A 27932-nucleotide genomic window follows, 5' to 3' on the forward strand; every position below is an offset into this window, starting at 1 on the left:
CTCAACCTTTGTTCGCAAAATGTGTCTTGTTCTAGTCCGGAATAAATGTGAACCCGCGATTACGCTGCGGTCCCAGTGTTATTCCGTAGCTATGCGGGGGCCCTCACCTCCCCAAGTCACCACCTCGGCATCCGGACGCCGCCGGTCCTGGCCGCGCGTCCACGAACAGGAGGGTCGCCACTCCTAGGGCAAAATTATTTCCACAGGTACACTAGGCATCAACCTTTGATCCTAAAATGTGTCTTTGCTCTAATGTCCTCCTAATCAAACACATCAACCGTCACTGTCACTGTGCTCACGCTTCACACTCACCAAAAAACACACTCAGAGCGCGCCTTCACACACACACACACACAACACTTTTCCTCAGCGGGAATTTTACACAGAAACCTCTGAGCTCAACTATTAGATCTTCTTAAAGCACACTGCACCATAGACCAAAATACCCCTTTCTCTGCGCTTATGACCACCACAACGGGGCAAAGTCGCATCATAAAAGTGATGCTTGCATCCCCGAAGTTATACCCGACATCATAAACCAGGTTTTGCTCTATGTACTTCTTGGCAAGTAAAATTTTACTTTGTTTTATGACCGCAGCCCTTAAAAAAAAAAAACTCGACTGACGCCACAAACCACCGTCAAACCTCTGTTCAATGTACTAAAACTAGCACCAACCACTACTGCACTTCACGGCCGCACCACCGGAACACGGCCGTATCATAAACCAAACCTACGGACGTGTTTCGCTCTCGCGTTGCCAGCGTTCAACTGCACCGTGAAGCCAGCATCTGCTTTTCCTTAAATCAACTTCTATTTCATAGCCGGCAAGAGCCAGGACGTCACTGACACCATAAACAAACTTCAAACCTCGACTTCAATGTACTGAACTAATGGCCGCGTCTTCAGAAGAAATTCTAACGTATTATTGCTACAGAAGCCAGTATTAGACAAAATTAAATGTGGAAGGTAAAGTGGCTGCAACTAGTCCAACGTAGTATGTTATTAGTATCTCGGTAGAAGCAGTTTACTGCAACTAGTCCAACGTAGTATGTTATTAGTATCTCGGTAGAAGCAGTTTATTTAACACACTGGAATTCAGCCTCAACTTATGTTGTTAGTATCTTGCGCCAAAAACCAGACACCGACAAATTTACTGTGAAAATACGTGTAACTCAGTGAACAGATTAATTTGGAAAGCCCAATATGCACATTTGGTATTTATAATACAACAGGCTGTGCTTACCTTTTTTTATTTTTGGACCGGTCCTCTGTTCACCTCGCCTCACGATCTCACCAAAGGTCAAATCTGCACCTCCTCAGCACACCAAAGATCCGGGTCACACGGCACCAAGTTGTTGAAATCTCCCAATTCTTTGAATCTTTGGGCTGAAGGAAGGACAATACTCGGTGTATAAATGCTCAATCAACAATCATTTATTTCCATACAATTCAACAGTCAGAGCATTACAACGTCCGGACGGGAGAGATGCTTGCAGAGGTTCGACAGCATGTCTCAAAATGGTGACGGGTTGCTCAGCTTTTTATAGTCTCTAGTGGCCCCCATCTAGTCATAAAAGCCAAAACATCACATTCTTTCTCTGTTACAGCGCCTAAGTTATGACCTCGGCAGTTGTTTCTCTGCTTTCTGTAAGGTGGGGGTATGGAATGTGGTCTGTCTATCTCCCCTGTCTTAGACACAGAGTCTCCTGCTTACAATCTTCTCTTCATGATTCAACAATTAAGCATGTAACACATTCACAGCAGATCAAGGATACAGAGTGATGCACACTTGTCTAATAAACTAATAAGTGAATATGTTCTTTTAACTCAAAAGTATAATGAGAACTAAACTACATACAGCTCACACACTCTATATTAAAGGGTATAATATGATCTACAGCAGTATTCTAATTCAACTACTTTGATTACATATATAAGGTAACATATGATAACAGAATAATATCACACCTGTCATAGGCCCCGGATATTCACTTTTTCCTTCAGGTAAAATAAAATGAGACAGAGGCACAGCAAAGTTAGATACTTCTAAATACTAAGGATATTTATTTTGGTAATGTAGACTTGATTGAGGTGGGTTTTAAGATGGGTGAGTAAATTTTAAAAATATATACATAAAGGTCAAGGACTACCATTCAGATTTTCAAGTGCACCGAATGTCTGACTTTGCTCTTTTAGCTTTCACAGTGACTTTGAAAGCAGGACATGTATGGAAATTATCTACTGCTGTTTAACAGTTATCTATCATTTCAGTCAAGGACCTTAAGACACAGAAAAACTATTTAGCGCTGCCTCTGGGAACATGATTAGGCACTGTTTAGCTTACGCTGTTTGATAATAGATTTCCCAATGCCCTTTGAGAGCTGTGATTCATTTCCACTGTAACATCTGGCATAAATGTCAAATTGCACAGTGCAAAACTGTATTTTCCAGTTTGTCCTGAGTCTTGAGCCACCCCTCGTTTCCCTGAATTTTGTTTCCAGGGAACCACGATTTCTTGTTATGTTTAATGATATCGTGAGCAAAAGAAAATTCCAGGATGTCCAACTGTCTTTCAGACTCTGCCTGTCATCCAGGCCTTGTATCCGAGCAAAGCAGACAACTTAGCAAAGAACCTATTTTAAATTGCCATTTTGTTACTAGAAGCCTGTCATTAAAAACACATCATTTGCTCCATTTTCTTTCAATAATTTAACAAAGTAATTCAACAAAGTGACCCCAATGAGCTATTAGCTGAAAACCTGACAAATGTCAATATGGTGTCTGGTGTGTCCTTGTAAGACAAAAAAAAGAGAAAATTAGACAAATGGAAGAAAAAAGGAATGATAGACCTAAAAAACCAGAACTGTATCTGAAAAACATGCCTTTAAGAAACCGGGGGGGGGATCCAGCAAAGACCTGACACGTGACCCTATCACGCCAAAATTAATGGAATAATTAATGCAGAAAAGTTACATTTGCACATGCTTCAATAAATCAAGGCACCCATTTTCCCCAAAAAATAATCAGAAGTGAGTTGTGGCTCGAGACATTTGCACAGTACAGTACAAATGATTACAAAGCCTTTGGAATATCTGTGGTAGATGTTAGTCTCACTTGTGAATTGTGGATACCTGCTGAAATCTGCTTTACATGCAAAAACCACAAACTGATCTTTACTCACTCACACAGAAGTGAACAGGTAAACACATTTTTTGCAGTTATTTTTCAAAATTAAGGCAGCCCAACAGAGACTAATACTTTAAAAATATGAGGAAACTGAGGATGGAGAAGGTATTAAATCACCTAATTTCTTTTCTCTTTTTGAGTCCTTATTCCTTTTTTCCCTGTTACTTTATTTTTCTGTAATTTCCCTAATTTTCCTATTTCCATTTTAATTTCTCCTCTTCTCATTTTCTCCTTTTTCATCTCTACTGTTAGCCCATCCACCCTCCTTTCCTCTCCTCTCTATCTCATCCTGTTCCCTCTCCTTCATCGTCTGTCCTCAACATTTCCCCTCTCCTCTTCTCATTCTCTCGTCTTCCTCTCCTCCTCCTCTCCTGACAGAGCTATGAATAACAATTAGAGGATATACAAGTCACAGAGAAACCGTTTAAAAGTTTGAAATCACTTCTCTGTAAAGTATCAGCCTGTTTCAGCCGGAGGGAGGGAGGGAGGACGGGGGTTATGGCTAAACCAGGCCCATTGCTGGGGATACTGCGAGAAGGGGGGGAGGGCAAATTATTATTTCTCCTTCGCCTTGCTGTCTGCCAGTCCTCAGTAAAGAGGAGATTATTTATCAGCCGTTCCTGTCTGGTGCTCAAAGAGTTCTAGTTATCATGTGAGAGGCGCTTGAACAGCAACACAAAAAACTCCTTTGATTGTTGTCGTCATGCCGCTACAGCTTTAATAACAAGCTGGTAACAAAGAAACGTCTTTGGCTTGCTGCTTATTAAACAAGCAGTCTTGACAATGCACATAAAGTCGAGGTGAAGGCGGTTTTATTTTCGTTTGGGATGGGATCTTTGGAGCAGCTGCCCACCTTTCAATCTGTGAGCAGAGTATATAATCAGCGCTGAGAAAATAACCAACTGCTGAGCAGCTTTGTATTTTTAACCTTACATAATCTTAGGGGATTACTCTAATTTAGTAACAATTAGATTTGTTTTATCTTGAATTAATACAGAATTGAATTATCATTGCATGTGGCAGACTAAACATACACCAATGTGAAGATTAACATTTTATTTTAATAATGCCCTATAAGGTTATTGAACATCTGTATCATTCAATCCAAAATCCCTGCAGTTAAAAGTGGCAACTGATTAATTATTTAGCATAGTTGAAACACTAATTAATATGCTACTTATATTTTCTGAGAATGTTTTTTGGCATGCATCTGTCATGGTTCTCCTCCAGTGACTGCTGCAATACATTCCTGTGCATACGCAACTGAAAACACAGAGGTCCATGTGAAACTCGATGACAGGAAATACGTTTGACCTCTATGTATCAGCTTTTAAAATCACCACAGCAACATTTTCTAAATATTTTAGGATGAATTCACAAGTATTCATAGATGTGGGCCAACCATTTAATGCTGGTTTGGCATCCCTAACAAGACTTGAGATGATCTATTAACAATGGATTCTTATGGATTCTTCCCCGCAGTCATTTCAAGAATTTCCTCCCTTCAGCTTTGCTTTGTTGTTTTCATCTCTGGGTTGCTCAAGCTTTTTAACTCCTCCCAAATAATTTTGATCATCACATTTCATATCATCGCTTCAAGTCTTTAATTGTGTTAATGGCTCTGAAGCTTCCAACAGTCTCCCACTGAAACAACGTCACACTTTAGAACTGCTACATCTCAGGTCACACAAGACCACAAGTATATTTTGTCCATTATGCTTTAGAATTAATGAGTATTACGTTTAAACTTTAATCCATGGAGTGAATAAAAAAGATGGTCAGAGCACTGTGGCGTCTCTAATTGTTTTGCTTTTTTTTTTCTTGAAGCACTTTTGAAACCTCGAATGAGGTGTTTTGACTTTTCAAAGCCGGACATCATGAGCACCAGGGCAAAGCTGACTATTAAATCGGGGGAGACTGCTTCTGGTCACCCACGGGAACCATAATTTACAAAATTGTTATATGTAATAAAACTTAAAACACAAAACCTATACCCACAAAGCAGCACAATCTTCTGATATAGGCTAATAGGATACTTCCAAAGCAATTTATTACAGCTTTTAAAAGGGGACTGAAAACAGCTGAAGTTGGTATTAAGCACAAAAGCCACATCTTTTCAGAGCTGTTCTGCTTCCCAAACGCCACACAATGCCCCCACCCTTTCCTCCCACCACCACCCCTATTTTTGAAACCCCCTCGACTAACCAATTTCCACCACAGTCACCTCTGTCCCTTGCACTGCCTCGCGCTGGCTAATTGAAATTGGCACATTTAATTTTGCCCCACAGCGAGCTTCATTCCAGTGATGGATGGCAGTGGATGAATGTAATTGAACTTTGGAGAAAAGAGGAAGGAAGCAAAGGAGGAGACATCAATTAGCATAACCTGACTGGCCACTTCATTTATCAACAGGGACTGAGGGCTTGGAATAGAATAGAATAGAATAGAATAGAATAGAAACTTCTTGGGTTTTTGTAAAATTAGAAATAAAGACAATTCGAAAGGTCATAAGAATAACTGACGCTTAATATTTCTGAATTACATTTCATCTGAGCAGTGGAGAGGGGACACTGCAGTTCTCTTTTATTAGTTCCTTTTAAAGGCAGTAGTTTTTGGAGTTGAGATTTCTGTCAAGCCACTGCTTTCTTTGTGTATGCATTTAAATAGTATAATTTGTTTTTATTTGTATTTCATCTCCCCCCTTTATTATACAAGCTATGACTACTAATCATCACACACTGTACACCAGAGCATCTAAAGTGTGTAATTATCTGTCCTGACACACCCTGTTCCCTTATTTTATCATTTATATATGCCTCAGCCAAAAGATTAAAACCACTGACAGTTTAAGTGAATAACAATTATTACCTCCTTACAAAAGCTCTTGAGTTTATATATGAGGCAGCAAGAGTAAAACATGGAGGCATGGAAGTATGCAAACTTAAGGATCTGCTTTGGGCAATAATATGATAACGTCGTCTTTTACGCTGTAAAACTTGATGTGGACTGGTATGAGAAACATGAGCGTTCAAGGTGTTGACTTGCCAAATGATCTTGATCTGCTTTTAAGGAACCGCAGCTAGAATATTATTGCTTTAAACCACAGACCACCTTTAGCAGTCTTAGTAGCATCAATGGCAGATCAGAAAAGTTTCAGTGGAACAAGTTCATTGAGGTACACTGGGTTTAATGTTGTATTTCAAATCAAAATCAAATCAAATCAAATCACTTTTATTGTCACATCACATGTGCAGGCACACTGGCACAGCACATGCGAGTGAAATTCTTGTGTGCGAGCCCCACAAGCAACAGAGATGTGCAAACACAACAACACAAACGAGCAAAATACAAGAATGGCCAACCTGAAACTAATAAATATATGTACAATATATGATAGTGTATGCATTTCTGGATGTGTATACTGAATATTTTCCTACGTGTGTGTGTGTGTGTGTGTATACACATTTTTACAAATTAAATAGTAAAATTAAAAAAAAAATAAAAATAAAAATAATAATAATAATAATAATAATAATATTTTGTCTGGTTGCTTCATTTAACTCAAATTAAAAACAACAGCGTGTTTTCCTTGTATTTACTATTATGCTGTGTTTTCATATACTGTTGTTTAGTTGAAAGCAGTCTGAGTCTGTGTCAGGGTTTTGGTGCAGTAAGTCAATTTACATTTTCTTTATATTATGCATAGGTGTGCCTTATAAATAAATATGAATTTTCATTAAGAAATGCATAAATCATTGCAGTGTCATAGTAAATCCTGCAAATTGTCCTGTAAATATTTTACTCAATGGTTAAAGTACCTTTTTTACTCTCAACGTATTCTTTATTATAGATTTTCATATCTGTGACCGTTTGTATTTATTTTTTGCTTAAATGTGATTCATGCTTAAAACATGAATCACATGCTGCATGATATCCGAAAGGGAAAAAGAGCATCAGGTTTATTGTGAATTATTAACTTAATATTATAAACTACTGTAGGTACCAGTCAATCATTATATTAGTTATACCTTTACTGGGTTTTGCACTGTTTTACTTACAGAACTGCCTTATTTTTTTTTATTTTTCACAGTACAGATTCAGCAAGGTGCTGGAAACACCTAGGTTCAAAACGTCATGTTAGAATCACACAGTTTCTGTTGCTCAACGACATGGCCATGATGGAAATCTTCCATACCTCCACATCACAATTATGCTCTACTGGATTGAGATCTCGCGGCTGTGGAGGCCATTTAACTACAGTGAATTAATTTCCATGTTCACTAAACCAGTTTGAGATAATTTGAGCTTTGTAGCATGGTGCATTATCCCGTGGTCATAAAGGGACACAGGCATGGTCAGAAACAATACTCAGGTAACCTGTGGCATTTAAACAAGGCTAAAAAATATATATCCCGCACAGTATTATGCCACCACTACCTACATGAACCATTGATAGAAAGCAGAATGGATGCCTAAATGACAGAAATTGATCAGACAACATACAGTGGCTTGCAAAAGTATTCGGCCCCCGACTTCCGGTTGAGCTTTGATGGAGTAGGACGCGAGTCTGGGAGCTCCCGCCGATTTCGATTAAATTGTTATTTATTCGCGCGTTTTGGCCGTATTTTCAGTCCTGTTTTGGTTTGTGGATTGTCTTGTTGAGAAGTTTTACTCGGGCCGGCGTAAAATGGCAGCAAAAAATGTTAAAACCCGCAGTACTATTCAGACACAACTGAGGCCTAGTTTGCAAACCGCGACCACACCCTCGAGTGAGCCGTCGTCTCCTGCAAAGCCCCCCACATGTCAAGCTAATCCTGATATTGAGGCTCTCAAGGTCGAGTTGCTGGCTTCGCTGAGGAAAGATATCGCCGACATCTTTAAAAAGGAACTTCAGGATACTCTGGGTGATGCTTTGTCTACCATTAAGTTCGACCTGCAGGCGGTGAAGACGCAGCTGGCGATCGATAAAGCTGCAAATGACGCTACCATGTCTGAGCTAAAAGGTACGGTGAAGGAGATGGAGCACGCACTTACGGTCTGCTCTGATGATATAGCTGAGATGAAAAACACTATCAAGGGTCTCACAGCTCATGTAGCCAAGCTGGAAAGTAAGTGTGAAGATTTGGAGTCCAGATCGCGGCGCAACAATGTTAGGATAGTGGGAGTACCGGAGGGCCCTGACACGTGCACCACTGCCGCCGTAGCTTCCTTGCTAAAAGAAGCATTTGATCTGGGGAAGGAGCCGCTTTTGGATCGTTCGCACAGGACCCTCCAACCCGCACCTAAGCCTGGCGACCGTCCACGAGCCATTGTATGCAGGTTTCATTACCACACTGACTGTGTCGACATTTTACGACGTGCTAGAGAACGCCGACAGATTAAAGTTGGAGATCGGACCATCTCAGTCTTCCCCGACTACACCGCCAGGGTGGCACGGGCTCGTGCTGCATTCAACACGGTCAGGCAGCAACTCCGTGGCATTGACGGTGTTCGGTATGGCCTGCTTCATCCAGCGCGACTCCGCATCACATATAAGGGTGTCGAGAAGGACTTTGTTTCGGCAGAGGAGGCCAGTGATTATGTCAAAACTTTGATTTCTGGGTGAGCCTCGTTAGCTCCTCAGTTTGATACTGTAATGCTGCTAAGGGTTCACGCTCTCCTTAGGTTTCACGCCACCTGTGCATTGTTTTCTTAGGCCATTGTGCTGGTTATTGTACTGTTGGTGTGCTGGTTCCTTTTATTTTCATTGTTATTTATTGAAACTGGATCATATAATATACTCTTGAACTTCGGACCAGTCCGGCACAATCTTCTCCAAGCTTGCTGCATTGATTTGCATAGGACTGAGTTGTTTTTCGTTTCTGTTAAATTTTTATTTATTTATTTATTTATTTTTTTGTTTGGTTGTTTTTGTTTTAATTGTTTATCTATTTATGTATGTTGTTTTTGTTTTTTGTTTTTTTAAATTTTATGCACGTTCGGTGATTTGTTGGAAAGTTCTCCTTCTGAGGAAGTCATATTTTGTACTGTGAGATCTTTTTTTGGTTGGTTGGTTTCCTTTTTATTTTTTTCCTTTTTTAAAAAAAAAAAACATGTTTACTGTTACGCGCACACTGTTATGCTGTAGAGAAGTTGGTGAGAGGTTATTTTTCCCTCTCTCGCTTTTATTTTTATTTAGACAACAATTAGTCCAGTCACTTCGGTGAATCATTTTTGCTACTTTGGGGGTACACTGCTGTCTCCTTTGTTCTGTTCTGTGGAGACTTGGGGGTGTATTTGTGTTCAGGGTTGGGTTGGGGGGGGGCTGTCCCATTTCGGCTCTTCATGGCCACTGGCATTTTGGTTTGGTCTTTTTCCTCTTCCTTTTTGTAAATGGTTAATGGAAATATAGACCCCAGCATTGCTGGGTCAGGTATGCCTCTTAGATTCATTAGTTGGAATATCAGAGGTATGGGTAACCCTGTTAAGAGATCTAAGGTTTTTACTCACTTGAAACGTCTAAATTCTGACATAGCATTTTTACAGGAGACTCATCTTCGCATTAAGGATCATTATAGGTTATATTGCCCTTGGGTAGGTCAGGTCTTTCACTCAAATTTTAATTCGAAGGCTAGAGGAGTGGCCATTCTCATTAATAAGAAAGTTCAATTCACTTTGACCAATGTTGTCGCTGATAGGAACGGTAGATACATCATTGTTGCTGGTACCCTAATGCAGAAAAAGGTTTTGTTGGTAAATGTATATGCCCCGAATTTTGATGATGCTGAATTCGCTAATAGATTGCTGAGTAACATCCCCTTTCTGAATACACATTTGCTTATCCTTGGTGGTGATCTGAATTGTGTTTTTGATCCAATTTTGGATCGATCTAGTCCTCGTAATTTGACTCAATCATCTATGTCTAAAACATTCTCAGATTTTATGAAACAGAATGATCTTGTTGATCCATGGAGATTTCGCAACCCTTCAATCAAAAAATTTTCATTCTTCTCTCAGGTCCACCAGTCTTATTCCAGGATTGATTATTTTTTCATCGACAGAACTCTTAATTCATGTGTTAATTCTTCCGACTATTCTGGTATTGTAATATCTGATCATTCTCCTCTGCTATTGGATGTTCATCTTTCTACCCATAAACGTAGCCCTCCACTTTGGAGATTTAACTCTCTCCTTCTGGCGGATAAAGAATTTTGTGAATTTATTTCAGGCTCTATTGAGGAGTTCTTGTCCTTCAATCAGGATGATTCTGTCTCATATTCTCTGCTATGGGAGACTCTTAAATGCTACCTGAGAGGTCAAGTTATTTCTTACTCTGTCCGTGCTAATAAAAAGATTAATGCCAGGCTTAAAGAACTTATAGCTGCAATTAGTAACCTTGATCAAAGTTATACACTGAACCCTTCTCCAGAATTACTGAAGCAGCGCCTTGATTTGCAAGCAGAATTTGATCTTATGTCAACCAAAGAGGCTGAGCACTTATTACTACGCAGTCGTGGCTCATATTACGAATATGGTGACAAGGCTAGTCGCTTGTTGGCACATCAGTTACGACGTCAGGCCTCCTCGCGTGTGATCCCCATTATTAAACACTCTGATGACAATATTACTACAGATCCCTTGGAAATTAATTCTACCTTTAAAACATTTTACTCTTTGTTGTACAGGTCCGAATTTCCCACGGATAAAGCTAAAATGAATGCATTTCTTCATAATCTTTCAAACCCTGTTATTGGTGCTAATGATGCGGGGCAATTGGACTCCCCATTATCTGTTGAAGAAGTATTAAAAGCTATTACAGCTATGCAGTCTAATAAAGCCCCGGGCCCGGATGGGTTTCCAATTGAATTCTATAAAACATTTATTGGTAAATTGGCACCATTGCTTTTGTCTGTGTTTAACGAATCCTTGGAAACCGGTTCATTACCACCTACTCTCACACAAGCAACCATAGCGCTCCTTCTCAAAAATGACAAGGACCCAACCTCCTGTGGTTCCTACAGGCCATTATCTCTGCTTAATGCCGATGCCAAGGTATTGGCTAAAGTAATTTCAACTCGCCTTGAGGATGTGCTTCCTCGAATTATATCTGAAGAGCAGAATGGCTTTATAAAGGGACGGCAATTGTTTTTTAATACCCGTACACTCTTTAATGTTATTTACTCAAAGCGTCTATCTGAACTTCCTGAACTTGTGATTTCTTTAGATGCTGAAAAGGCGTTCGATAGGGTGGAGTGGGAGTACTTGTTTGCAGTTTTAGAGAAATTTGGTTTTGGTGATAAATTTATTTCCTGGATTCGGCTTCTTTATTCGTCCCCTAAAGCCAGTGTTCATACTAATGATGTTTACTCTGATTATTTTGCGCTGGGTCGTGGTTGTCGTCAAGGTTGCCCTTTGTCTCCCTTACTCTTTGCCATTGCCATCGAGCCTCTGTCTATTACATTGCGATCTTCTTCTGTATTCAGGGGAATCATCCGTAATGGAATTACACATAAAGTATCGTTGTATGCGGATGACTTGTTATTATATATGACTGACCCGGCATGCTCCATCCCTGCTGTTTTAAGTATTCTGGAGAACTTCAGTTCGTTTTCAGGTTATAAATTGAATTTGGGGAAAAGTGAGTGTTTTCCTGTTAATACGGCAGCACGTCAACTTCAACAGTCCGATCTACCCTTTCGTCTCAGTCCGTCTGGGTTTAAGTACTTAGGGATTAACGTGACTCGCTCTCTAGCTGGCCTTAAATCAGCAAATTTGTCTCCTCTTATATCTAGGGTCACATCTGATATTCAAAGATGGGGTAATCTCCCCCTCTCTTTAATCGGTAAGATTAACGTTGTTAAAATGAACATCTTACCAAAATTTTTATTTTTATTTCAGTCAATTCCCTTATTTTTGCCGAAACATTTTTTTGTTTCACTGGACAAGATTATTGGTTCTTTCATTTGGGGAGGGAAGCCACCTAGGGTCTCTAAAACTTTGCTGCAGCGATGCAGATTTAGTGGAGGACTTGCATTACCTAATTTTTTAGTCTATTACTGGGCCGCTCACATCCATAAACTTTGCTACTGGCTAAAATCTTCTGGTTCCTCGTGGTGTAAATTGGAGCTATCATCATGTAAGGGCTCTTCTTTACCGGCTTTGCTCTATTCCTCTTTACCCGTGAGACCCTCTCTGTACACTGATAATCAGGTGGTTCTTAACACACTCAAAATCTGGTTTCAGTTTAGACGTCACTTTAATTTTGTAATGCCGTCTTCCTCGGGTCCTCTAAGCGACAACCATTTGTTTCCCCCTTCACTTTTGGACTCGACATTTTCAGTGTGGTGTGACAAGGGTATAAAACAGTTCAAACATTTATATGTGGATGGTGTTTTCGATAGTTTTCCCAACTTGTCTTCTCGTTACAATCTCCCTGTTACCCATTTGTTTCGCTATTTTCAAATTCGAAATTTTGTTGCTAAGTGTTTCCCAAATTTCCCCTCTTTGCCTCCAGAACAGCAGTGGGAAACTACGTTATCATTTATTCCTCATCACAGAGGAACCATTTCGAAACTCTATGATGCTATTCTGTCTTTTAGTAACCACTCTAATGTTAAGCTTAAGCGTACATGGGAAGAAGAACTGGGATTTCGAATACATGAGGAGTCTTGGGAACAGGCTATAGCGAGAGTACGATCTTCCACCTGCTGTGCTCGTCTTGGACTTATTCAATTTAAGGTCATACACAGGGTGCATTTCTCTAAGTCTAGACTTTCTGAATTGTATCCAGAAGTGGAAAATAAATGTGATAAATGCCATGGTTCTCCTTGTCACCTTAGCCACATGTTTTTTCTGTGCCCTGAGCTACAAGGTTTCTGGACAAGGTATTTTGCTATTATGTCAACTGTTCTTGGGGTAACTCTTCATCCTTGTCCTTTGATTGCTGTATTTGGGATTCCTGCTCGCTCACTTACACTTGATTCCACACAAAGGGATATTATAGCCTTCACATCCCTATTAGCGAGACGTCTAATATTGTTGCATTGGAAGTCTGTTAAGTGTCCTACTATTTCCCGGTGGCTTAAAGATGTCATGTTTTTTTTAAAACTTGAAAAAATTAAATATACGTTGAGAGGTTGCACAGCCAAATTTTTTCACAAGTGGCAACCCTTTATCTCTTATTTTGCTAGTCTAGAGGTATTGCCTGTTTAAATCTACTTTTGTTACTGTTATATTCCTCTAATATGTTTGATGGTTGTGTTGATCTGTGTGGGACTGGGGGGGGGGGCGTTGTGTTTTGTTTTTTTTGTTTTTTTTTGTTTTTCTTTTCATATATATATATATATATATATATATATGTGTGTTAATTAGGAAAATTAAGAAAGGTTGATTGTATTTCGGTAACTGCAAGTACTGTTTTCTTTCTTCAATAAAAATATTTTCAAAAAAAAAAAAAAAAAGTATTCGGCCCCCTTGAACTTTTCCACATTTTGTCACATTACAGCCACAAACAAGAATCAATTTTATTAGAATTCCACGTGAAAGACCAATACAAAGTGGTGGACACGTGAGAAGTGGAACAAAAATCATACATGATTCCAAACATTTTTTACAAATAAATAACTGCAAAGTGGGGTGTGCGTAATTATTCAGCCCCCTGAGTCAATACTTTGTAGAACCACCTTTTGCTGCAATTAGGGTATGTCTCTACCAGCTTTGCACATCTAGCAACTGAAATTCTTTCCCATTCTTCTTTGCAAAACAGTTCCAGCTCAGTCAGATTAGATGGACAGCATTTGTGAACAGCAGTTGTCAGATCTTGCCAGAGATTCTCATGAAAGAATCCGGTCGTTAAGTCTGACGTCACTAGCCGTGTCTGGGCCTAAACTCCGCTGCAGGTCCATATATCAAACGATCACTATGGCATTACTGAGAGTTGAAAAACTGCCTAAAGCCTTTCATCTTTAATAAAATGAGCAGCGTTCTGCTCTACCAGGTGTAACAATTGAGTTTAACATTCAGGCATCCATGAAAACGGAATTTATGACATTTAACGGAGTTAGAAGTTAGCAGGGAGTTAGCTCGCTAGCTTCTATCTAAATACAATATAGCATGTCCTGACTGCGGGGTTTTGGAAACAAATTAAAACGTACAGCTCTGTTATCACTTCCAACATAAATGAAGACAGAAAACTAAACAGCAGTGACGTTTCTAGGGTTATGCATGGGCTGGACTGTAGTTACATCCTAACGTTTTAAAAACTGAGCTTAAATAAATGATTAGCGGTAATAAAAGCCGAGGGAGGTCAACAGTGATCACTGACTGTTTTAGGAGCCTTTTGAGATTAAATAGAAGAAAATACAAAACATTAAACATGTTAACAACACAAAAGCCATATTAAACGCAGACTACTTTAGGCCCGGAAGTAGGATTTGTCACGTCATCACTTAACGACCGGATAAAGTTACGTTGAAACCAAGCACACCATTGTTTTCCTTCTGACATTACCAATAAGTTTGATGTGTCACATGGCCCTCTTCCTATTGAAAAAACAAAAGTTGTATCCAAGATGGCCGACTTCTAAATGGCTACCATGGTCACCACCCATCTTGAGGAGTTTGCCCCCTCACATATACAAACAGGACTTTAATATCACCAACCATTCCCATTTTATTACAGTGTATCCATATAAATGGCCCACCCTGTATTGTTTGCATTTTTGACAACAGAATGCATAGGAAGAAGTAAAGTACCGTAATTGTCGGGCTATAAGCCGCTACTTTTTGCACAAGCTTTGAACCCTGCGGCTTTTAGTCAGGTGCGGCTTTTCTATGGATTGTCCATGATTTTTGTCATATCGTAAGACGATTTGTTTTGTTTGTTCCGCTGTTGTACGGCACTACGTTGCCTGGCGGAAGGATCGGGGTTCAAGAGTGGTATGTTAGTCACATGTCCGTCCGCCAGGCAACGTAGTGCCGTACGAAGTAGCGCGAAAAACAAACTTCAAAGTAGCGCTACGCATTCAGCGGGAGGCGTGGATGACGAGCGGCGATAAACTTGCGAAAAGCAAGTTATGCCCAACTCCACCGGTGGATTCTGACAGCGTGGAAAAGTGCGAAAACATCCACGATCACCAACGGATTTTGAAGGGCTGGACTGCTGCATGATGGAGAGGACACTGCCACGGCCCTTCTGAGGGTGTTCGACTCTGACACTGACAACGAGGATTTCTTTGGTTTTGAAAGTGACAACGAAGGAGAGAAGCGGAGAGTGGATGACGAAGCCATCCTGAGCCTGTTCGTTTCCGACATTGGAGAAGAGGACTTTGGTGGTTTCAGTGCGCAGGAAGAAGAGAAAGATGGTGGTGAATGACTGACTTTTCTTCTTGTTAAAGCCGTGTCACTGCACCTGAGCCTAAAAGGTAGGCCGAATCTATTTTTCTGGTGTGCTATAGGTTACTGTTATGTACTACATGTGCAAATATGTACCCATAACTTGTTTTTCAAAATATTAATAAAAGGGGTGTGTCTCCAAACAGCCATCTCTTTCCTGACAATTCCCTTTGTGCATATTCTCTTACATATGATAAGTCAACATTGAAACACCTGCGGCTTTTAGTCAGGTGCGGCTAATGTATGTACAAAACAGGATTTTCCCCTGATTTTAGCTTGTGCGGCTAATATTCAGGTGCGCTTTGTAGTCCGGGAAATACGGTAACTAAAACATCTGCATTTGCTTTTACATTAACCAGAGATGTAACCTGTGTAAATGAATGTGCGGATGTACACACCACATAAAATGCGAATCACGCAGAGAAAATTCCATACACTCAGGAAGTACTTTACAACAAACACTGTTTGAAGTGTGTTTACAAAGCTTCCAGGCAAAACATGACTTCCACACTTCTGTTCCTTCCCTTTCTTGATAACATTCTTGTTTCACCCTCCTTTTTCCTGCATCTCTCTCTTTCCTGCTGTTCTCCTTTCCCTTTTTCATCACTCCATCCTTTTTTTCCCCTCTTCCTCTCACTACGTCTGTCCTCTGGCTAATTAGATCAAGACATATAGTGGCTGTGTGACAGTATTCTCCATAGAGTGCAGGGGCAATATGAATAATTGAGAAGCTATTATCCCCTGCTATTACACGTTGAACAGTGCAACAGGGTTAGCTGACATGGATAATACCACAACCACCATCATTTGTCATCATTTGTGTCCACTGCTAACTAATGAAAGGACATCTCTTTTCTTTCTTCTATCCACATTATTATTATTGGAAACACTGGTATTCGTGTCAGCACTCGTGCTTTTCTGTTTGTTCCTGTCATTATCCCAAATAGAAGCACTCACCTGCTATTATTTTGAAATTATATGAGTTCCTGTTCCCATGTTGACTGATATGTGTACCCTCCAAACAAACAAGTATAAAAAAACAATTAATAAAAAATATATATCAGTGTAACTGCTCCCAAGATCACAGACTTACTTTGTAATTTTTTTTGACATTCCAGAGAGCAAATTAATTATTTCAGTTCACATGAACATTTGTTAAGGTGCCTGCTAGGCTGGAGTAATTTATTAAAAATGTAAACTAATAAAAATACACAAAGAGAGACAGTAAGGTCTAATATAGAAGATGGCAAGAAGTATTATAGTATATTACTTGTAAAATTACCTTTGTAAAAGAGTGATACATGAAGCAAACAGCATGGTACAAAATGGGTGTCTTCTTAACAGCATGATGGTATTGTGTTGGTTTGATATATTTATGTGGGAGATTTAAGTCAATTGCTGGAAATTTGATTGAATCATTCAAAACAAGATTGGATTAGGGAGTATGGTAGTATGATAAGGGCCGTAGAGCTAGTGGGTGATCCATGATTTCTCTAACATGTTGTAAAACATAAACTCTGATGGTCAATTACGATTAAATTGTAACAAAACTATATAATATGCACATGAATCCCACATCTCCAAAAAGTTTAGAGGCTATGTAAAATATACATATGACAGAAAGCATCCATCCTTGTCTTTAACTATATTTAGTTCAAGGTTATGTGGGAACCAAAGCCTATCCTAACACAAACTGGGCAAGAGGAGAGATATGAGCAGTGATGCAAATTATTATTATTTTTTAAAGGGAAAGATATATATACATTTTTGAAACTGGGGATTTTTCTTGGCACTTGAAAACTATGATCCTTCACTCTTAGAAAAGATGTGTTAAAAAGTGACACAAAAAATGTGTTGTTACACTATTAACACATTTTGTGTGAATTTTAACATAACATGTGTAAGACAATGTGTAAACATTGAAAAAATGTGTAAAACGCTCAACACACTTGATGTGTTGCACAGTTTAACACATTTTGTGTGTTATTTTCAGAATCTAACAACAGGACCTAAAATTAGCAGCTCAGTAATTTGATGCTAGCCCTGTGTTTAGTGAAATAAATTGTAGATTAACAATGTATTATAACTATATTAACTGAATAAATAAAATGTTTAGTTATTGTTTGTTTTCCTTAATCCTTTCCTCATTACGTTCAACAAATAAAACATTTTATAATTTAATGTGGACCAAGGTGTGTATGGTGTACTAAAATTCTGAAAGAGGATTAATTTTTTATTTCTCAATATGTATGGCATACCAATTAATGGCCATGGCTATACTACAAGCATAAGTATCCACAAAGAACAGGCTTAATTTTGACCGCAACATGTGAATACAATTGAAGCAAAAGTAGGAAATTGAGAATACACATGCTGAAAATTGAAACAAAATCTGCCCAGCAACATGACATACCAGCGGCGGGAAGGGGGCGCTATCTTTCGCGCCACTGAGACAAAGGAGACAAAGATGGAGGTTACGTCGCCTAGTATGTTGTCAGACCTTACAGTAAGTATCATTTACCAGTTTATCTTAATGTACTGAAAATATGCCGGGTTTCTGGAAGAATGTGAATTTACATAAAATATTGGAGTTATGTAGGAGTTTTGAGTTTAAGTTAATTACTGCTTAACTATACCTAGCTAACTTTAATGTAACAGTCTTGCTAACATATCCTACTCTTAATTTTATTATTAGTTCTTGGCTTTCGTGCCATACTCCATTAGAGTTAATGTGTTTTGGTAGTATTTTTATGTATTACTTTATTCATGTATTTATCTATTTACTTTATTTATGTATTAGAGTATTCAGAAATTGCTCTTAGAACCAGTGTGGTAGTTGGCTAGCGGCTCCGACAGGCATTCTGGTGTCTATGAGCAACGCCAGAGTCAGCACCTAACATTTGCAGTGTTGTGTAAAATGACAATATTGTTGTTAGCTCTGAATATAGCAAATGTAGTTATCACCGCGACCATTCGTTTGCTAGCACAGAATAGGAATTTAAGACTGAGTAACTTTAGTTTGATGTCGCCCCTCTGTCTTCTGTTATCACACTTAATAGACTACATTTAGTAGTGTTGTGATAAATATTTGTTATAATTACTTATCACTGGTTAACATGAAATATACCTCACATTGACAGAGATAATTATTTTTTAAGCAGTTAAAGCAGTTTTTGCATTTAGTATGATTAACTAAAGTCTTTCTTTTTTAAGGCTTTTTGCTGGAAACATGCTCTGATATAGTTTCTTTTTTATGCAGACCTTATGAGGAAGTAATAGTCAGTGTTATTTAAAAAACAAAAAAACAACAGCAACTTGACCATGCACTTTAGCCATGTGTTTCTTTTTTTTTCAGCACGAATATGACAACTTAGAATCTGTCAAAGTCCTTGTAACCACTTTTATAGATGAGAAAGAGATTTGTAAAAAAATTCTTCATGTCAGCAGTGCCAAAGACATCATAGGTCAAAGCCAAGCTCAGCACATGGGCTGCGTGCTTGATAGGTTGCTAAAGCATAACACTGATTTCATGGAATATATTGATGTTGACAATGAGGTAGACGTTAAGGACTTTGATAGATTCCATATCTTCCTGTCAGCCAGAGGGCCACCGATGGAAACCTCTCTTGGGGAGATTAGACAAAATCAGGTACACTTTGCATTTCTTCAGTTTCCTAAGTCATAAAATGTGTTTTAACAGTTATTAACTATTAGTCAGGATCAGATTTATTCACCAAGTAGCAACTAGAAGATAAAATCAATTTAATTATTATTCAGAATTTCTTTTAGTCATTGCGTTATAATCACGGTAATTAAGAAACCGCCTTCTTCTGCTGCAGCTTTTTGAGTAAACTCATGCTTCTATGCTCTGTGGAAATTTGCTGTCATGACTTTGAAGATTATTGCAGAGAGGTAAAGTGTCTGGTGTTGCCTTTACACAGTCTACCATTACCACAGAAGAACAAAGTCAACCCCTGAAGTCACTACTCAAGAGGAAAGCCCCACAGATTCTTAAGGAGTATGAAACTACAGGTACCCTGTCAGTGCCATCGAGGAAGCTTCTTGTGAAGACTTGCATTGGGGATTTGGTGGAGAGGTGTGGTTAGTAAGTATAGCACCTTACTGCACTTTGTTAAAATTTTGCAATGAATGTTTTCTTTAAAAATGTTGAAGTGCACAGGAGTAAAAAAAAGGTTACCTTTATTTTCCAGTTACCCTCTTCGTGCAGAGAAGTTGACTGTAGCAAAAAGCATCATCACCACTTTTCCATCCCTGAGTGTCCGAGTGGCAGGACAGGGGGAAGGATTTGTAAGTAAATTTAGCATTTTAATAATGTAAATTCCACTACATACTTGCACTTGTTCCCACTTACTGTGTATCTTTTAACCTTTATCTCATTATTTATTAGAGCGGGTTTTTTTCTCAGTTAAAATTGCTCAGCTGTTATCCATATACCTCTGTCCTTTCTTCCTCAGGAGCATTATTATGATCCAGTCTCTCATTGTGGATTCCTAGAGACTAAACTGCGCAACCTTAGACGGAATCTCGACCAGGGGCAGAGACGTTATAAGAAGCGAAAAGTGACCAATGACTGTGGTGAAGACAAGAAGCTCAGGCAAGAGGATGGGAATACCAGCAGCACAGATGAGTGGGTCACCCTGATCAAAAGATTGCGGCCCTCAGCTGAGAACCTTCCAACTATCATGTCAGGCATGGAGGAAACATACACCAGTCGCAGAGCCTGGATTAGCAAGGACTCCCCCACTGCTGCTGAAATATTCAGAAAGTACCCACGGTTTTTGGACATGCCAAGTCTGGTAAGTTGCTTGGTTCCCTGGTAATGGTTTATGTACTCCTTCTCCACTCAGTTGTGTATTGCATACAAAGTATGTAACAGGAGTGGATACATTTGGAGGTATGTTTATGAGCTCCTAGTGAATATTTTGAAAGTTTTATAATTTCAGAGTTGGATCTTTATTCACTGGGCTTTTATTACAATGAGCATCACGTTTCAAATGATCCAAAATCTTAGTCGTGCCACCAAATGACTATCTAATAGTAGGGACATCAAATGACAATGCAGAAGGTGCTGCTCATGGAAGTGAAAAAACGACAAAAGGATCACCTAAATTTGTACGAACTCTGCTTTCACCTATTTTCAGCAAAAAAGCTCTACAGGACAAACCGCAGACAAAATAAGAAATTGGCTGCTAGAAAGTTGAACATCAGCTAAAAAGTCCTATTTTTTTTCTCAGGGTCTGATGGGACCCAAATCATAGCTAAAATTAAGGAATAATAGACTTGTATTCAAATACCACTCCAAGTAAATTGTTATGTTTCACTGTGTAGGTAAGCTTGATGTGGAAGTGGGTAACAGAAATGTGATACTGTAAGGTTTGATTTTAGCCATACAGCTACCAAATGGGCAGAATGTACTTTTAATTTCATGTATTTAATGCTTAATTTTAAACTTAAATACTTTTTTTCTCTCCATTAGCTGGACTTGGAGTTTGGCAAGCTTACAGGAGGAAAGGTGGACCTCTTTTTACGAAAATGGGAAGCCAGTATCATTCCGAAACTCAAATCAGTAGCTGCCCTGGAAACAAGAATGTCCTCTCTGTTGAAGGATTTTGAAGAGAAGACTGAAGGTATTTTTCCATCCCCCCCGCCTCACGTTTACTATTAGAAAGTAAGAAAAAAAGGATGATCAAATTAATAGTTCTGTTTACTGTCTTTAGATGACAAGTAAGTGGATGTTAAAGGCTGAATAGAAAAACTATACAAGAAGGGGTTATATTTTTAAATTTTGTTGTTCTTTTTCAAAGAAATTGTTAGATGCCACCCTTTGGTAAATGAATTGAAATATGTCTATGTTTACTGATGGTGGAGAATGAGGTCTATGGAGATGGTTGTAAGGAGAATTTAAATTATGTGGCCTTGGGCGACTTTATTAGCTGCACATATAAGCCAAATGAGGTGCATTAAGCCTCTGCATTTCTGATTTCATCTATTCACAAAAGAAAAAGTCATTTTTGATGTACATCTCATAATTCATTAAATAACACATTTCTGTATTTTGAATAATTTTACATCTTGCTTTTCTTTGCTAGATGAGGTTTGTTACACTGCCCTTGTGGTGTTAACACACCTGCTCCCACCAGTTGGTGCCAGTCGTTGCAGCCTTAAATCAGCTATAACGCACTTGGTTGATTTTGCACTGGTATGTATTCAGTACAGTTCTCATGGTATTTACCTGAGGAAAGCATTGGTCAACACCTCACTGAATACTTCTCTAAAAATCTATCTTTATCTTCCCCATCTCCAAGCCTGGAACAAGTATTGCATCGCTTTGCAGTGATCCTGAAGCATCATCCACAACACACCAACCCCAGCTGATATGCATCGGTGATCTAAAGAGTGCAACCAGGCAGTACATCATTGTTGCTAAGAATGATAAAGTAACCATTCCTCTGAATGATGGCCTGACGTGTGCTGTGGATAAGCTTTTCAAACTGTACTGGGTATGTAACTTGTCCTATCCAGCACCGCTTGGCTCCGTCTTCACCTTCTTTGAGTTTGTCTATGACCTGCCGCTGTCCACCCAAAGGAAAACCAAAGTACTGGAGCTGATTGCACAGATTAAAGCATGCAAGTAAAATGTTCACCTGTCCAAAATGTAGAGAGTCTCTGTTCACAGAGGTGAGAAACCTCATTTGGCATCTTCGTCAAATACACTGCTTAACAGATGGACAAAACTTGAAAATTATATGTAGCCAAGATGGCTGCCCAAGGACGTATTATAACTTAAATTCATTTTCAAAGCACCTGCATAGATCTCATTCTACTTCATCTTCAATGGATGCTGACTCAGTTCAACCTTCTTACCAAGGAGAGACATCAAACAGTTCAGTTGAAACTGATGATCTAGTTCCTGATGTTTTGGAGATACCCAGTGATGTAGCAGGTGCAGTATCAAAGTTAAAAAACTATACTGATCTTGGTGAATGTGCTGCTTCTTTTATGGCACAGATGTATGCATCATCAAATATTACTTTAACAGATGTTACAAGAAGTGTAAACTGTACAAAGGAGTTGCTTGAGAAAACTGTAGACTGTTTGCAACAGTCAACTGCTGCTTTGTTGAGTAGCTTGGATGTACCACAAGACAGTGAGGCTGTTCAAGCATTAATGAAGGAGTTTGAAAGTGCTAAAAACATATTTGAAGATGTAGACACGAAATATAAAATGAACAAATACTTCACTGAGAAGTTTTCCCTTGTTAAACCACAGGAAATCTTTCTGGGTCACAGGTCAGATACTGTAAGAAAAGATGGTCAGATGAAACAGGTTTTGGCAGCAGATACATGCCAGTATGTATCAGTCATTGAAACGCTCAAGTTTGTATTCCAACATGAGGACATTCAGGACTTCTTTGTTCAGAATAAGAAGAACACTGATGCCAAAATGCGTGATTACTGTGATGGCTCTCACTTTTCCTCACACCCATTGTTTAAAATGTACCCTGATGCTCTTCAAATGCAACTTTACTTTGATGACTTTGAAACAACAAATCCTTTAGGTTCCAAGACAAAAATACATAAGCTAGGAGCTGTGTATTTTACCTTGAAGAATTTGCCACCAGAGTGGAATTCCTCACTTGCAAATATTCACCTGTGTCTTTTGTTTAACTCAATTGACAGGGAGGTATATGGATTTGACAAGATTTTGAAACCACTTCTTGATGACTTGAGATTTCTTGAAAATTCTGGTCTAATTGTGGATTTAAAAGGTCATAGCCATCAACTATATGGTACAGTTTGTGTGTTAACAGCAGATAATTTGGCAATTCATTCACTTTGTGGCTACCTTGAAAGTTTCTCTGCAAACAAATTCTGTCAGTTTTGCATGATTGACAAAGCAGATGCACAGTTGATATATGATGAAGACAAAGTTGAGTTGCGCACCAAAGACAGTTATCAGGAACATGTCAGCTTAAACGAACCAAGCAAAACTGGTGTAAAAGAGGACTCCTGTCTGAATAACCTTAAGTATTTTCATGTAACACAAAACATAAGTGTTGATATCATGCATGATGTACTTGAAGGTGTAGCCCCTTTAGAGGTTAAGTTAATGCTTCGCCATTTCATTTATGAGGAGAAGTTGTTGACTTTGGAACAGCTAAATGAGAGGATTTCCAGTTTTCAATATGGATATGGAGACATTAAAAACAAGCCAAGTGTTATAATGAACTTGAGAAACAGTGAGAGTGCATTAAAACAGACAGCATCTCAAATGTGGTGCCTTTTACTGGTCTTGCCCTTTTTGTTGGGAGATTGTGTAGACCGAAAAAGTCAACATTGGCATTTATTTATTTTACTGAGAGAGATATGCAGTATCATCTTTGCACCAGTCGTTACAAGGGGACTTGCAGTATTCTTAAAAGAACTGATAATAGAGCACCATACTCTTTTCAAACAGCTGTATGCCACAAATCTTATTCCGAAACATCATTTTATGATACATTATCCAAGAATGATGGTTTTGTTTGGACCTCTGTCTAAACTTTGGTGTATGCGATTTGAATCCAAGCACAATCCATTTAAAAGACTAGCACATTCAGTTTGTAACTTCAAAAATGTGTCAAAAACATTGGCTTTTAAACATCAGGTTCAACACATGTATCACTATAAGCATAGTGATAATCTAGCTAAGAAAATGGATGTGCCCAATGCCTATCTAGTTAGTGTGGGGTCACTGAAAAAAGCAGATGTCTTGTTAGACAACTTGAGGTTAACCCTTGAACAAGACCTTTCTCTGACTAGTACTGTTTTTGTGTCACACAGTATTGGTGTGTACGGCCAGACTTATAGAACTGGTTCTGTATTGACATTAAGAAGAGACTTTAGAGAAGAGCCTTTGTTTGGTGAAGTCATTCATATCTTGCCACAGTCAGTTAATGAGTCCGTCTTCGTGTTTGTGAGGATTCTGTAAGTCAGCTTCTTTGATGACCATTTTTATGCCTATGCAGTGGAAAGGTCAGACGAATATGAACTGATTACATTGGCTGAAATTTTTGATTTTCAGCCTTTATATATAGTGACAAGCTTTGATGCTAATAAGCTGTATTTAAACCCAAGGTACAAAATTGTATAACCTGGATGCTATAGTTGCCAAAATGTAAATATATTTTTCTGTTTGCATGCAACTGCACATTTGTTGAATGTTGACAATTTGTTGAAGATGACAACTGTTACCTTTAAAAAAAAGTTAATTCATGTATTGTCTGGACATGATTATATGAGAACATATATATTTGACATTTTAGTGATCTAGAAAGTTATTAATTAACTAACAGATATTAATTTTGTTTGATTTTGTCAAGTAAAAATTGTAATATAGCTTTGGCTAAAATTGAATTTAATACATTTTAATTGAAAAGATTCTGAAAACTGTTGTTTATTCAGTTTGTAATAATTTATAATATGCTAAGTAACAAATGGAATTCAATAAATGTATAATATATACCATCTTTTTTCTCCTTTTTAAAAAAAATGAAATGCACACATTTTAACACATCTTTGTGTCAAAATAACGCATCCTTGTGTTGACTTTTTTTAACACAGAAGATGTGTTAAAGGAGCAGACACATTAATTGTGTTAAAACTGACACATCATGTGTTGTCCCTGAGCTGATGCAGCACATGTGTTAAAATTTAACACATGATGTGTCAATTTTAACACATCCTTTCTAAGAGTGTTGTTAATCATTTTTACTAACAATATGTTCAGTAAAGTTGAGACAAGGTAATGTCTAACACTCGTTGGCATTATCTCTGCTGAGACCAATATCTGTACTTTTCAAAGCCAAATGTTTTCCTGTTCCATCTTAGGATTTCAGCTGTTCCACACTTCAGGGCTCGCTTTGTCATATTTTCCCTTTCATTATGTTCCAAACGGTTTTAATGGGCCACAAGTCTGGACTGCACACTGGCCAGTTTTGCACTCATACTGTACGCTGCAGCATATGGCTGAGAGGTGAGAATATCAATTTAACTGACCAGAACAAAAGAAAGTGAGACAGAGTATGTGCATATGCGTGTGTGCTTCTGTGGGTGAATGAGACAATGAAACGGGTCTCCAGAACCCATCAAATCCACAGCACTCCCTCTTAAAGAGAAGCCATGCATAACCAAACAATTCTTTGCCTATAGACAGAATCAGACACACAACCAAGCCAGTTTATACACAAGTAACACCAACCTATCCTATGTGTGGTCACAAACACATAGAGACAGAAAGAAAGCTTATTTTATTTGAGTCATCTTATTGAATGAAAGAGACAGAGTCAATGAGTTCCATATGCAGCCTCATATATGGATGTTGAGAAAAACTGGAAAACGCAGTGCATCAGATGACTGGATATAGCATCTCTACTCAGATACAAATTTAAACCTGGTATCTTTTTTTCAAGATGCAAATAGTCTGGGTTAGTCAGTATAGGCTAAAATCATCTGTTTTGGTTTCTCTAAACTTCCTCAAAATTTCAAACCATGACATTCAAGGTCAAAAGCATTTTACTCAGAGAACATCCATAGTATGAAGTAAACCTTTGCAAGGTAAAGTCATAGTAAAAGAAAAACAGCATAGTCTGAGGAGATCACGTGGGAAGCAGGACTTTTTATTTATTTCCCTAAAATGACCCTTTTGTGCTTTTAAATTAATAGACCTTGGCAGGACCTGAGGTACATGTATGTAATGGTCCAATAAACAATCCAGTTCCAGGTTAATCATTCAGTTGAGTATCTCTGTTCTCACTAAGGTGATATATGCTCCATTACACATAACTGTAGCCATAGTGCAAGAAACAAAAGACCTGGCTGCTGTTTTAAGTAGCATATATGCAAAGTGTTTTCTGTGTCATGTTTTCAGTTGCTAGAATTTCACCTCTAGTACATACAAAAATTTTACATCTTTTTATTTAAAAAGAATTACAAGAAATTTAAACAATAACAAAATAATTGTGACAGGCAGTCAAATTTACAGAGCAACACCCTGATGAATAAATGTGCAGGAGTCAGTAGTATCATTTACAGAGTTGTTAAATGCACCATAAGGAACATAATACATCATGTGAAGTAGCGCAGGCTGCATTAGTATTTCCTGATTGTTTAAGACTCTTTTTGTGCCAGTGTTTTATTCTCCACTTAGTTTTTTTTTTTGGGGACATCTTTGCAAAAGTATTTTTTGGAGATCACAAAACCATACAGTGTGCACAAAATATCTTACCTCAGTGCTAATAGTTTTTACATAGTTGAAAATGTCAACTTACAATTGACTGGCTAACTACAAGATTCCTTTTTGTTTTTTAAATACATGAGAGGTTTAATTTTCAACCTAGTAAAAACTTTGTAAATATGTAGCTATACTTAAGGATTGGGGATCATTATAATATAGTGGAAGTCAATTTGGAAATTGCCCCAGGCTGTTACATACACAATGTTTTTTTTGTTGTTGTTGTTCCTGTGAATATCAAAACAGGATGCAACAGTTTTGCAGTTCTAAGGAATAGAGTTGTATATATATACACCTGCTGAAACCCACAGGTCACTTGGGAGCAGATAAAAGTAGGGCAAGCAGCGCTAGTTGTACCTAACTCTCACTACTGAAATGTAGAAGGTAAAAAAAAAAAAAAAAAGATGTGCCATGTGAAAGGATTATTTCTGTCACGCCACATGAGAACTGCAGTATGAAAACAATTAGTCTCATTTCTGCAGGTTTGATTAACAGTGTACCTAATGTTTAAACCCTTAGGCCTCAAGGCCACAGGAGACGACACTAATTAAAACATATATCCTCAGTCTTTCGTGGCTGGCTAATTAAAACATATAGCACCTTCAATCGTCAAAAATAGCTAACTTAATCATAAAATGTTTTCTGTGTTGGTTGCTGCCTAATTAGATTATATTACCTTCAGTCATCATTGCTGGCTAATTAAAATATACACCTCTGTTCTTTATATGTGGGTGTTCTTATGGAATAGGGATGTCTGTATCCTATAATCTGTGTCTGAACGTTAAAAAATATCTGTGTAGCGCAAAGGCTGAACCGAAGGCAGAAGGACGTAACACTTTGAGTCTTTTCCCAGTAACAGACAATCAAACTAAAAGAAGTTAAAAAGCAGTATCTGCTGTCACTGACTTGGTGCAGGTGTTTTAAGATATGCATTCTGTGTGAACTTTATTCAGTGAAATCCATGGGGCCAAATTTGTGCAATGAACATGTTGCGGCTACTGACAAAAGTAAAATTAAAAGTAAAATTGGATATAAAAGTGAACTGATCTACGCCGCAGCTGTTGTTGCTACTTCATAATGAT

General features: G+C 38.4%; 1 protein-coding gene across 2 annotated transcripts; it reads left to right on the plus strand.

Moving 5' to 3' along the window:
• The first annotated feature begins 17824 nt into the window (after positions 1-17824).
• LOC146695159 (uncharacterized) lies at positions 17825-25079 on the plus strand. Of its 2 annotated transcripts, XM_085477068.1 has the most exons (8): positions 17826-18064; positions 18914-19207; positions 19500-19663; positions 19770-19866; positions 20034-20375; positions 21056-21206; positions 21669-21778; positions 21885-25079. In XM_085477068.1, exons 1-8 carry the CDS (start codon positions 17963-17965, stop codon positions 22212-22214), a joined length of 1590 nt encoding a protein of 529 aa, XP_085333194.1. In that variant the 5' UTR covers positions 17826-17962; the 3' UTR covers positions 22215-25079. The 2 variants fall into 2 exon arrangements, with proteins under 2 accessions (XP_085333195.1, XP_085333194.1); XM_085477069.1 differs by lacking the exon at positions 18914-19207 and having other exon boundaries at positions 17825-18064.
• The last annotated feature ends 2853 nt before the right edge of the window (positions 25080-27932 follow it).

This window comes from Copadichromis virginalis, linkage group LG13 (assembly GCF_057382275.1).
Source record: "Copadichromis virginalis isolate Kocher_CV1m ecotype Utaka linkage group LG13, C_Virginalis_male_GT1.1, whole genome shotgun sequence".
Lineage (NCBI taxonomy): Eukaryota > Metazoa > Chordata > Actinopteri > Cichliformes > Cichlidae > Copadichromis > Copadichromis virginalis.

What these genes read in the sequence shown, in the direction of transcription:
- LOC146695159 (XM_085477068.1), top strand. Translation starts at nt 17,963, where the DNA reads ATGACATACCAGCGGCGGGAAGGGGGCGCTATCTTTCGCGCCACTGAG. An exon ending in TTTTGGACATGCCAAGTCTG is followed by an intron (nt 20,376 to 21,055) that starts GTAAGTTGCTTG and finishes TCTCTCCATTAG; the next exon opens with CTGGACTTGGAGTTTGGCAA. An exon ending in TTTTGAAGAGAAGACTGAAG is followed by an intron (nt 21,207 to 21,668) that starts GTATTTTTCCAT and finishes TTTCTTTGCTAG; the next exon opens with ATGAGGTTTGTTACACTGCC.